The sequence below is a fragment of the Ceratotherium simum genome, chromosome 29, assembly GCF_057802395.1.
Source record: "Ceratotherium simum simum isolate JZ-2026a chromosome 29, ASM5780239v1, whole genome shotgun sequence".
NCBI lineage: Eukaryota > Metazoa > Chordata > Mammalia > Perissodactyla > Rhinocerotidae > Ceratotherium > Ceratotherium simum.
Window position 1 is genome coordinate 6,791,540 of NC_141928.1, and position 12,639 is coordinate 6,804,178.

General features: G+C 55.5%; 1 protein-coding gene across 2 annotated transcripts in view; it reads right to left on the minus strand.

Moving 5' to 3' along the window:
- HMCN2 (hemicentin 2) overlaps positions 1 to 12,639 on the minus strand; it is a 148,851-nt gene that overhangs the window by 119,687 nt on the left and 16,525 nt on the right. For both annotated transcript variants that reach the window (XM_087419569.1, XM_087419568.1), the window contains exons 3-7: positions 12,277 to 12,435; positions 11,311 to 11,433; positions 3,229 to 3,400; positions 2,472 to 2,578; positions 1,428 to 1,548 (exon numbers count right to left, since the gene is read on the minus strand). In XM_087419569.1, the coding sequence (XP_087275695.1) occupies positions 1,428 to 1,548; positions 2,472 to 2,578; positions 3,229 to 3,400; positions 11,311 to 11,433; positions 12,277 to 12,435 (682 nt within the window). The remainder of the gene's footprint in view (positions 1 to 1,427; positions 1,549 to 2,471; positions 2,579 to 3,228; positions 3,401 to 11,310; positions 11,434 to 12,276; positions 12,436 to 12,639) is intronic.

Sequence of the window (12,639 nt, forward strand, 5' to 3'; positions counted from 1 at the left end):
ACATCAAAGAATCTGGAAAGGACACGTAAAAATCTAGAATTCTAGACTGCCTTGAAAAATCAAGTGTGTCAGTGCCGGGCCCCATTCCCACATTGTAAAAATTAGCAAACAGCACGTAGCAGCTGATCCCTGCAGCCCAGGCAGCCACTGTCCAGTTAGCCACAGTCTCCCCCACTCCCTGATGCCCCTGGCCCTGAGGCCAAGGGCCAAGTGCTATTTATCATTTTTAATTGCCCTGCTGCTATTTCTCTCTTTTTTTGAAAAAATGTCTTGGACTCACATCTTTATCAACAGCAGAAACCCGAGAGGGTCACACGTGGCCTCCTTCACCCTCTCCCACCACGGACTGGCCCTGGGAACCGACCAGTTTTCAATCCCTACTCTAGCACCCCATTTAGCATTCCTTTTGTCTCCTGGCTTTAGAATAGGAACAAAGTTTCCCTGCCTCTCTTCTTCCTGCTGTTAGCAAAAACAAACACAAAATGAGCAAGCAGCCCCCTTTCCATTTTGAAGATACTACTGCTGGTCCTGGCAGGGAAACCAACAAGGGCCGACAAGAATGACAAACTTCAGAGAAGGTACAGACTCGAAAGAAAGCTCGAAGGGTCTCGCAGGTACTATTTTTGGTCACTATTCAGTGGTCCAGAGTTAGCTTGACCTGGTCTAGGCCATTCCTCCTCTCTCTTCTGAGCTGGTCCTAACAAAATCCTCTGAGTGGCCCCGTGATGAGGGACCATATTTTCCAAACTATAAATTGGGGCCCTTGATCTGGCCACCAGATGGTATTTTCTGGCATGGAGCTCTGGCAACCTGAGCCAGAAGCCCCTGCCCGCTCTGGGGCTCAGCATTCTCCAGATGGAACCACCACGGGCACACAGGCAACCTCAGACCCCAGTGGGCGTCTTCTAATCAGAAAACTGACCCTGTGCCTCCAACTTCAACCTGCCCTCAGGCTACCAACCCCATCAGCCCCCGGGCCATCAAAACATCCATCAGGACATTCATTCCTTTGGAGTAAGACATTGTTCTTCTTTTCAGGTGAGCTATCAACTCACTAGTGCCTGTTAGTTTACTGGACTAGCTCGATGTTCACCCGAAAACCAAAGAAGTCAGGCTCTAGACAGACAAGTTTTGACAAAGAGAAAGGAGAAGGTGTGAACTCAGCAGTAAGTGGGACAGCAGAAGGTCCTGGAGGCCTGTGGGGGCAGGAAGGATGTTCTAAAGGTAAATGGTCATAGTGTCACCTGGGCTGGGGCTGGGGCTCAGCTCACTGTGGTTTGAGAGAACGGCTCAACCTGGCCTCCGCAGGGCCCACTCCATAGTCACACACTCATAGCCTATGCCCCAGAGCTCCCACCACTGCCCAAGGCAAGCCCACCCCTTCAGCAGGTGGCTCTGCGTCGCCCCCAGGGTCAGGAGCTCTGTACCTTGCAGAGGCCACTCGATGGTGTGGTTGAGGTCCAGGGAGGGCCGAGTGGAGAAGCCGGCTCGGAAGTCGATGTTGCTGATGCCGGTGATCCTCACAGAATGGCGGCCGCTGCTATAGACCTGGCACAGGCCGGGCCCACGTCACCAGGGCGTCCGACTCCAGCACCCCAGCTCCAGGGCAGGAGGCGGCCGACCCAGCCAGGCCCAGTGTCAGCAGCTGGAATTCTCCTGCCTTTGCAGATACCTGGGCAACTTTCCTGCTCCTCGGGGGCCCAGCACGATGCTCCCCAAATGAAAATGAAGAAGCCCCAGCTGACAGCCCTGTCCTGAGCAGGACTCGAAGCTGCCCTGCCTTTCCAGCTCCCCTCAACACCCGCTAGGCCTGTCTGTCCCCCTGCACGTCTAATCCCCGCCTTGCCTTCCCCGTGGGCACTAGAGCTCTTGGCTCAGAGATGCTCAGAGTCTGAAGGGCAGGGGTCAACGCTGCCACTTCCCCAGCAGCACTGAGCACAGTGCCTGGCACCCAGCAGGCGCTCAATAAATGTTTGTTGAGCAGCAGGCACTCACGTCCTTCCGAGGCAACAGGCTGCCCCATCCGAGGACACTGTCGGGAGCCCAGCCTGCCCCTGTCTCCGGCTTCCAGCACCTTGCAGATTATAGCAGGCCCAGCTCCCTCTACCAGCCCTGCCTCTCTGAGCCATTCCCCCCAAGGTCACCCTGGCTTCTTTTGTGCATTCTTCACGGGACAGGGTTCTGAGCCACAAGCCGGCTCAGTCACCCACCTCTGGACACTCAAGTTGTTATTTCAAGTCCTTCTTAAATGTTCCCTAATGCCAAACCACTCCACTTTCTCTCACTGGTGCAAAGCAGAATACCCTTCCTCTGTTCTTGACCTTTTACTTCTATTGATATGCCCACATCAGCACCCACTCTCCACCCCTCAGCTTCCCAGGGCCCCCGGCTGCCCGGGGCAGGCAGGAGGGAAATGGTGTCCACTCAGTGAAGCTGGTCTCCCCTCTCCCCCGGAACCCAGGGCCTCCTACCTTGATGGACCACAGTCCAGGATGCTCAGGCTTAAAGGCCACAACCCTGGCCGAGTCAGGGATGTTGAGGAGCACGTTGAGGCCGTCATCTTTCTGCAGGATCCTCCCTGTGGAAGCCCCAAGGACTGCTCAGTCCCTGACCCTTTCCTGGGGGTGACAGAGGCCCGACTCTGTCCCCAAGAACCCACAGCCCTCCAAACACCAGCCTCAGGCTTCCCAGAGGAACTGACAAGGGGGCTTCAGCAATGCTCAGGCCTCCGCCTCATTCTGCACTCCGCCCTCCTCCCTCCCCAGGTGTGGGCTGTGCACCTGGCCTCTACACCCGGGTGCTCACGGCATCCTCGGAGCATTGTGGGGCCAGGTGGCCGGGTCCAAATCACACCGATCCTGGGTGACCCTGACAAGTCATCCCACCTCCCAGAGCCCCAGCTTCCCATCTGTATGGTGTACTACTAATTCTTGCCCAATCGACCCGCCAGGCCGCTGCAGGGATCCACCGAGAGAACACGGGGAAGACTCCATATGCACCTCACACCCCGGTCCCGCCATTATTTTACTTCCTCTTGCTTGGCTGCCACTGGCCCCCTGCTTCCTCACCTACTACAGGCACCCTCTCTGCCCTCTCCCTGGCATCACTCCACCCTCCTTGTTTCCAGAGCGTCCAAACCCCCTGCCACCCCAGGTCTCTCTCTTTGTCCCCTCCTGGACTGCCAGCTCAGCCTCGGGGCCAAGAGGGGGCCGGCCCTGGCGCACGTACCCAGCGGGTCTCGGACTTCGATCTTGGGCCCTGGGCCGCTCAGGGAGATGGTGACCTCCTTCAGGCTGGGGTCGAGAGGGATCCTCCACGAGTGCTCACCCTCCTCCTCATGGTCCGTGGACAGCAGGTGCACCTTGGAGGCCTGGAGCGCTGACTCCACCCACTTCAGCACCTGGGAGGCGGGTATGAGAAGCTGACGCTGGCAGGTGCCCATGATGTCTCGCTTGTGTCTGGCCCATCTGAGGTGGGCCCCTAACAGGCTGCCAGCCGTGCACAGAATCTGGTCCCCCCATGGGTTTTAGGCAGCATACAGGCTTTCCAGGTCACCCGAGGCCACACCCCACTGCCCTGCACCAGGCCCGATTCACACGTCGTCACCTCCTGGCCTGTGGGCTCAGAGCTGTGGCTCCTGAACTGAGGCACCCAGAGGACTCAGCTCAGAGGGAAGAAGCAAGGGACGTCCTTCTGCCGGGAAAACTCTTCCCTCCTTCTTCACCTGGCCAACTTCTACGGCACCCATCACTTCCTGCAGGAAGCCCCCCTGATGCCTCCTACACATGAACCCTGGAGATCCAGAATCTCCCCCAGACCAATGTAGTTCACCATCACCCCCCAAGGGGCCTCAGACTGTGCTCCCACCAGGGCACCACGCTCTCTAAGCGGGACAGAGAGGGTCTGCTGCAAAGACAGTCTCCTCTTGCTCCTTCTCACAATGTTGAGAAATCTTAAATCCTTGGTTTCTATAGTTGCTCACTCATTCTAAAATCTTGTGTGGTTTGGACAGGTCCCATTGAAAATCAGGGAACAGATAAGGCCTCTCTCTCCAGAATACCATACTGCTTAGGTGCACATTTGGAGCACGATTTTAGGGAGTTCTCAAGCTCCCTCAAAGACCATCCCCATGAGTGCATGGAGCCCATGTCAACAACCCTGGATCCAGTCTAGGATGGTATCTCACTGAGCACAAGACTATTTAGTTTCTCCAAATCCTTACCTTCAAGGCCCTACGTTCTGTGGTTCCCCCGTCCAGCCTGACAGAGTTGGACACTGTGCCCCTGACTCTCCCCGTGCTTGCTGGGCTGGACCTCCACGCCTCCCTAGGCAGCGCCACCACACACGCTGTTCTCTTTGCAGAAATGCCCTGCCCCTCTTCATCGACCAGCTCCTGGTGAGATCCCGGCTTGTCTACCCTATTGGCCTGGGAGCCCCACAAGGACAGAGATCCTCTCCTGTGCCCCCAGCTCAGGGCTGGTGCAGAGCGGGTGTTCAGGAAGTGTGTTCACTGTGGGTGATACGCAGGGCACACACCTCCGGAACAGGGCCACCAGGCTCGCCTCAGGTGCTCGCAGACGCAAAGGTCTCAGTCAATTCCACCCCTTCCCCCAACTCACGCCTCCTGCGCAACAGACAAGCCTCCCAGGTTCCGTAAGACAACCAAGAAAGAGGGGCCCCTCCAGTCTGAACCATCTCCTTCCAGGCCAAGTGACTTCCAGAAGCATTCTGCACAAACCATAAACTGAAACAAAACAAGACTCCAACCTGACTGCACAACAAATCAGCACCAAAGCCACAGAAAGAAAAGACAACTCCAAGCAAACTGAAAACCCAGAGGCTCAACTGTACTTTCTCAGCGGGAGGCATCCCAAGCACAAAAAGAACTGCCAAGAAATCTTTCTCAGTAGTTTTAAGTTGGCAGAACTATCAGTATTGTGATTGCGAAACTGTTTTATGTATCTTGTAGGATAAAGCAAAGAATTCAAGACGTTAATGTTTTCTGAACCAAGATTTTCTCTTACAGCCAAGTGTAAGAGAGAACCATAAGTATCTTATGCATGTATACATTCACTCCAAGTGAATTTAGAACCCAGTCGTTTCTAAATACCATTCCCTTCGAAGGTTCCTTGGAGAAATGGCTGATTCCAGGTCTGGGGCAGGCAATTTACAAGGTAAGCCTGGGACAACCGGTGATTCCATAAAGCAGGGAAGTTCTCAAAGACTAAAGGGGACTTATCAACAGGACAAAGGCACCAGCTTGAAGGAGCTCCTGTGGGTTACATTTGGGACAACTTGAGTCCCAAAAAGAAATAATAACCATAATTAATCGAATTATATAATCTATGTGCCCATAATGATACTCAAAAAAGAAAAGCAAAATTCAAAACAATAAAACCTCACTTGCCACTAATGAAGGCAACTTCTTTTTTTTTGGTGAGGAAGATTAGCCCTGAGCTAACATCTGCTGCCAATCCTCCTCTTTTTGCTGAGGAAGATTGGCCCTGGGCTAACATCCGTGCCCATCTTCCTCTACTTTACATGAGACACCACCGCAGCAAGGCTTGGATGAGTGGTGAGCAGGTCCGTGCCTGAGATCTGAACCTGCAAACCCCAGGCCGCTGAAGCGGGGTGCGCGAACTTAACCACTACGTGGGCCAGCCCCGCAACTTCTAAAAGAGAAAGAAGCAAGTGTGATTCTCCCCTTTTCAACATGAATTGTGCCTCAGAGAAATGAAGTCAACCCTTTTGAGGAGGAAAATCTCTTTTTCATGAAAGAATGGCCACTAATAAATGTGGAAGAAATGACACAATTAGGAAATCATCATCTTGCAACCCCTAAGGAAATCATCGTTTCAGGCAAGCAACCTCAGTGGATGCTAGACCATTAGACGAAAAGGTGATGGGGAACTGGATGTCCACATGGAGCCCCAGCATTACCCCACTGACCACTTGAGTCATAAAGGGAAAAACATGGCCTTACAATGCAGAGAGCTGGCTGTCACCACCTTAACCCAGTAATCAAACTTGTCATCAGTAATAGTAGGACAACCAGACATTATTTGCTTCCTGGTGTGATGCAATAGAAAATACACACAGCACTGACTATGAAACAGTCCTGCCAAAAATGTCGGCCTCCACCTAAACAGTCAGTTAGAGCTAACTCTCAGTTTAGCAGACATATAGGGGGTCAAGTTAATGACACCATAAGGAAACAATCCAATGAATTGGGAACATGGGACACTGCACCACCAATGCCTCTCCAACAAGTTAGTGGCATCAAAAAAAGGGTAGACTGTTCCAGATTTCAGAGACTTAATAGACATAACAACCAAATGAAATGCACAGCCCTTGATTAAATCCTGATAGGACAAAAACTGTTATAAGAGACGTTTTGAGGACAATTAGAGAAATTTGAATGTGGAACGGGCATTAGATGACACTAGCAAAGTACTATTAATTTCATTAGATGATATTGTAGGTTATGTTGGAGATTATCTTTTTTAAAAAAATCCATGCTGAATTTTTATGGATAAAGTGTCACCCTTCAGCAAAAGTATAAAAAGAGAGAGATGAAACAAAAATGTTCATTGCTCAATCTAGTTGGTACACATATTCTTTTTACTTTTCTATATCATCTTCCACATTTTTCACGGTAATTTTTTAAAGTGAAAGTCATTTAAAAAGAACATGTATGCCATGACTTTGATATATACCCGAGCAACCATAGTGGTATCCTGTTGCTTGCCAACCCTAATCCACTGGAAGTGGCTTCCTGGAATACTGTTTGAAGAAGAAATGCAAAGCCACATTCAGCCTTAATAATTAGAAAAAGTTCTGTGATTGATTAGCAATGTCTGCCATGGATATGGGATTAGAAAGTAACAACTTGCATGCTACCTATTGGCCATCCTTGCTCTACATCAGAGTCCTTCAGCTCTGCCTGCCACATGATCTTCTGTGGAAGGGAAAGGAAAAAGAAGAGAATTGGAAGAACTGCCCAAGATTTCGAAAATGAATGTTTTGTTCAGACTGAGCTGGAACATATGTGCCTAGATTTTATAGCTAGATTTCAGTGATCCCAGGATAAGAATTCTGTGTTCTGAAAACCCATCTGTTTATATACTTGGAGCTACTTAATTCTTCTGTTTTGCCTCGCTTTCTAAATAATGTTTCTCTCGAAAAGGTCCCACCTGTCTTCGCCAAGGAGTGGGGACAAGGTCCTCCGTCCAGGCGGGGGTGTACTGGAAGGAAGCGGCAGCCAAGGGCTCCCAGCTGGAGAGGCGGACAGAGGTTGGCGAGGTAAGGGGGGCAACTCCCTCGACAGCAAGGCAACAGCCCCGGGACCACGTCCTCTCCCCTGGGCCAGGCCTGGTCAGGGGTCGGGAGGGCATCGTAACTGAGCCGAGCTGCCAGGAAGTGCTGACAATTACCCCGACCAGTCACACCCGCTACTGTGTTGCAGCTGTCATTACAAGCTCCTTCTAGGATGTTCTGATGGAGAGAAGATGCCTAGTTCGGGCTACTGAACCCCGGAGAGGGCTGAGATGGGATGGAACGGCAGTGACCCTGCCAGAAGGCAGCGTGCCCATGGGGCCTGCCCTGTAAGCACATCACCACCCGGGAGCTGGGGGGGTGACCGCCTCACCCACACGAGGCCAGACCCCCGTAGGCGAAGGCCTTCTGGACCCTGCCATGCCCCCAGGGCTCAGAGTGGACTCTGAGGAGACTTCACCGAGCACGCTCCGTGTTTACTTGGTGAAGGCAATGGCTTCCAGATGTTCTCGGGACCAGAGGGGCCTGGGAGCCAGAGATGCACTGGGACTCCTCGCTGTCGCTGACGGGGAGGGAACGAAAGAATCTGGCGCTGCCGCCCCGGCCAGATGGCTGCCGCCGGGCCCTTCACAGCAGATAACTCTTCCCCTGGGGCTCCTCCCAGGACACTTGACAGCCAGGCCGGCTGAGGAAGCAGAGCGGGGAAGCCAGGGGGCCGAAAGGGCCTCAGAGCCACAGATCGGAAAGCTGAGGGCTGGATTCCGGGGCCCGTGTCAGGAACCTTGTGGGGAGGGATGGACAGAGAGCGCTAGCCCCTGCCGACGGGGCACCCAGGCCCTTGTCCAGGCTCCACTTTCCTGAGAACCTTCTCCATAGAGAGCCCTTACGCTTCAGGGGGCTTTGCTGGAGCCGGGGGTGGGGGGTGTATTCCGGGCTTACACTGAGACGCAGCCATCACTAGCCCTTACCAAGGGCTTCCCGGTGCCCGGCCTCGGGCCCAGGTCGTCCCACACACAGGTTCCTTTCATCCTCGCCGCTGTCTCACTAGGCAGGGGCTCCCATAGCCCAGCTGTGCACACGAGGAAGTGGAGGCCCAGAGAGGTTAAGCACAGTGCTCTAGGTCACACTGTAGGGAGGTGGCAGGGCTGGGGTCTAAAGCCGGCATGTGGCTTAACCCTCCTCCACACGCCTCCTCGGGGAAGAGTCCAGGATGAAGTCATCTCCAGGGCCTGTGCCTTCTGATCCGTTAATCAGAACCACCTGGTCAGACCTCCCCTCTACCCACCCCCCGACCCCGCCCCCCACCCGCCCCGCCACCGGCTTAGAAGGCAGTTGACCTTTTGCCTAGTTGATGTGCAGAATCTGGGCAATCTGTCATATTTGTACCTGCTGGTGCTAAACAGGGCAAGGGTCGGAGCCTCCAGAATGGGACTTCCCAGGACCAGGGAAGGCTGCAGGATGATGGGGTTTGCCCGGCAATTCTGTCCCATTCTGCTAGGGCTGGTGACAGTATGCTGAGCTGGGTCTGAGCTGGGGGAAGCCGGCGGGAAAGCTGTGCTGGATCAAAGGGGTTCTTGGACCTAGCTAAGCCTTGATCAGAAATGTGCACCTCTGGGACAGGCCCCGGGGCCATGCTGCCTGCCTCCCCTATCTGTTCAAGGATGGTGAAAGCTCCAAATGAGCCTTGCAGGGGGAGGGGATCTTTACTTTCCTCAGTTACCCTGGAAACCAAGGGGCTCCCTGGTACCAGCAAGGTCAGCCCCAAACTGGAAAAGCTAAATGCTCAGGAGCACTGGGACCCGAGCTTGACGGACAATCTCTCTGTGCCCAGCACCCAACGCTGCACGGGCACGTGGCAGGTGCTCAAGAAAGGAGGGGAGAGCATGCAGAACGTGTCGCTCCTGCCACACCGGGCGCACTTTGCAAAGGTAAAAGGACTCACTACACGTACACGTTTGGGGACTTTTGCAACTTCTGAGGAGTCCTTCTCCCAGCCGGAGCCCCCTCGGCTTGGGCAAAGGCACTGTCCCCTCTCCTGGGGGGATGATCACAGCCCTGGCTGCCCCGGCCATTTTCCCAGGCTTGTCAAAAGTCTGGGAACATCTGGAAAGGGCCAGGTCCAAGGCATTAAGCTACTGAACAGCAGACTTCTGCGTCCAGGAAGGAGAGGGATCAAGGCCCCTGCCCGGAGGCAGCCAGTCCTGGCCATGGGAGGGCCCACCAAGTCAGACACGCCGCCCAGCAGGCTCCCACGGCAGGAGGCTGGCACCACAGCCAGGAGCTGGTGGATTCACCCCAGTTTCCCTCCCTGGGAGAGAACAGGGGAGTCCAGCCCCATACCTGGGCAAGCCGTCCTCTGCCGACCTGCCCAGTGGCCCTGCCGTCTGATTTGCCCCTGGTGGGAACCCAGTTCTTGTGTAATTGCCCAAAAAGATCTCCCCCAAAACAAGAACCAGGCCATCCTTCCACCCTGAAACGCCTCCCACCCCCGCTCAGGCGGCTCAGTGTCAGAGTCGGCTGACACGCCAAAAAATAAATATTAATGTGTCACAGGGAGCCATAAACGCCATCTGTCAACAGGGAGTTAAGGCACGCTAATCTAAACACGGCCCTGGAGACCATCTCTCCAGTCCACAAATACACAACACACGAAACCCTCTGCTGGAGGCGACAGCAGGGCTGGCTCAAGGCCTGACCGGCCTCAGAGACGCTGCCTCTCTCGCCTTCCTCTTCCCAGGGCCCCAGGTGCATGGGACGTCTGTCCATTCACTAGCTATTTACTGAACACCTGCTACGTGCTGGAGGCTGTGCATGCGATACAGTAGCAACTGGCCCTTCGGGAGCTCACAGCCTCGTGGCATTAAATAATCGCACAATTATAAAATTACAATTATGTAAAGCAGCACAGCCAGCTGAGAGAGGGTATGAAAGGAGGCTTAATCTTGACGGGAAATCCAGGAAGGTCTCCCGGAGGAAGTGCATTTCAGTTATGACTGGGAAGACAAGGAGGAGCCAGGGGAGGGGGAGCAGGACAAGCAAGGTGCATGAGCAAAGGCCCTGGGGTAGGAAAGACACGGGGCATTGAAGAAACAGCAAAGAGGCCGGCAGGGAGGTGGCAGTGGGCAAGGGGGAGAACATAGGTATGGGCATCAGAAAGGCCGAGTTCAGATAAGGGTCTGGACCTCCTCCAGGGTCCACAGAGAGGGACCTGTTGGCCAGATTTGTTTTAGAAGGATCCAGTGGGATGCTGAAGCCAGCCCATTACAGGCTCAAGAAAGTCAACTGTAAGCATCACTTCCCAACTCTGCTCAGTGACTTCACGACGGCAGCTTGAAATCAGCTAAGGCAGGAGCATTTACACCATAGAAATGGGCATTCTTGCTATTTCCGGGGACATGGTTGTGAAACATTTACCAGCTCATCACTGGAAGGATCCCTCTGGCTCCCGGGAAGGAAGGGGCATGTGGGGCAGAGGGAACGAGGGAGAGCCCAGAGCAGCTGATGGAGCCTAGAGGAGAGGAGGGCAGGCAGCTGGCCCAAGAACAAGACAAGAACGCAGACACCCGGTCAGCGCCAGGCCGAGTGAAGCCAGACCACTGGCAGCCCTGCACCCAGGCCACAGCGCGAAGCAAAGCCCTCCCTGCAAGTCCCGGAGCAGGATTTTCTGTCCTAGCAACACAGCCTGAATCTGGTGGTCTCCACGCTCCTCCCCCAACTCCTGGGTTCCCTGACCCTGGGGAGAAGCTCACCCCACACTCCCACTTCCGCCAAACTCTGCTAGGTCCATCCTGCCAGCCGGGACCAGCTGCGGGCCCCGGGCTAAACCCCGGGGTGCTTCTTCACGTCCGTCCCGGCCTCCTCACCTGCGGAATCGGAACCCCGTAGCACCTGCCGCTGGGGAGGGTGGGAGGGTCTGGTGAGACTACAGTGCTCCTCACCGGCTGCGGGGTGAGCCCTCAGCCACGCTCATCTACGATGCTCTCCAGCCACCGGGCAGAGCCGCCTGGGGACACAGGATGCCCAGGGGAGGCTCACCTCGGTCACCTGCTGCTTGTCCAGGTGGAACACCTGCCCAGAGCTGGTGGCAGCGATCTCCTCGTAGGCCAGGTAGCCAGGATGGGTGCGGTCACCACAGTCCCCCGTCAGCACAAACACCACCTGGAAGAGGGACACGCAGCCCGGCTCACGGCTCCCCGCCACCTTCTCCAGGCGTGAGTGGCAGGACCGGAGCCGGCGGGGAGCCGCTTGGGGCTGGCCCTCTCCTCTCTCTGGGCTCAGATGACACATCTGTAAAACGGGAACCATAAGAGAACCCCCCCCTCGGGGATGAGGACCCACGCAAGTCAAGGGTTCAGCCCAGGGCCAGGAATACAGTAGGTGCTCAATAAATGGGAGTTGTTATTAAATCAACAAGGAAGAGAACGGAAATCGACTCCACTCCGAGTGGCCCCGGAGCCCACGGAGTTAGAAGAACGCTGGAGAAGGAGTTTGTTCTAGACGGGGGAACGGAGAAGCCGCCCCAGCCCTTGAGATCCTCACCCAAGGATATCAAACGGGCCGGCCCTTCTCCAGTCCCCATGCACATCCCTCCCCCACCCGCGTTGCGAAAGCAAAAAGAAGCCCAGGCAGGCTTCCAGACCCTGAGACCATGGGAGAAGGGCGCCGTGCGTGGCAGAGACAGGGAGCAGAGGCGACGCCAGGGGGAAGATGGATCGCACAGACTTTGACAGGGTGTGAAAGGAGTAGGGTGGTGTGGTCTTTATCAAGGACGGCCTCGCCAGGGAGGCGTGAGCCGGCGGGGGCTGGGAGGGCCGAGCATGAGAACACACTTGGAATTCACCAGACCAGCTCCGTCTTGAGGGGCGGCCGGCGTGGCTGGACCCCAGGCTGTGGAAGAGAAGTGCCCGGCCTCCACTCCCCAGGTGGGGGCTCGGGCTGCCGGAGCTGGAGGCCCCAGCCTCCTCAGGACCCTCCCAAGACCCCCAAGGCCGGTTTGCTCACCTGCGACTGTTTCAGCTGCAGGAGCCGCAGCACCTCCTCCTTCTTGTGGTAGTCCTTGGCGCGAGCATCCGAGAAGACGTAGATGAAGGAGCCGGGGTTGGCCACCTCCACGGCAGCCTTGATGGCCCCCACACTCATCTCTGGGCAGTCACCACCTCCCTGGAGGACAGGAGCGTGTCAGCAGCTGCCGCCCACCTCCTCCACATGGGGCCCACCCAGGGACGCCTCTGAAACCAACAGGAGGTGGGAGTTCCCTCGAGCTTCCTCTGTCCCGCCCATCCAGGGGTCAGGCCAGGGCCCCAGCCTCTCCCTTCCCTGAGACACAATGTAGCATCCAACCTGCTTTAACTTCAGACAAGCAAC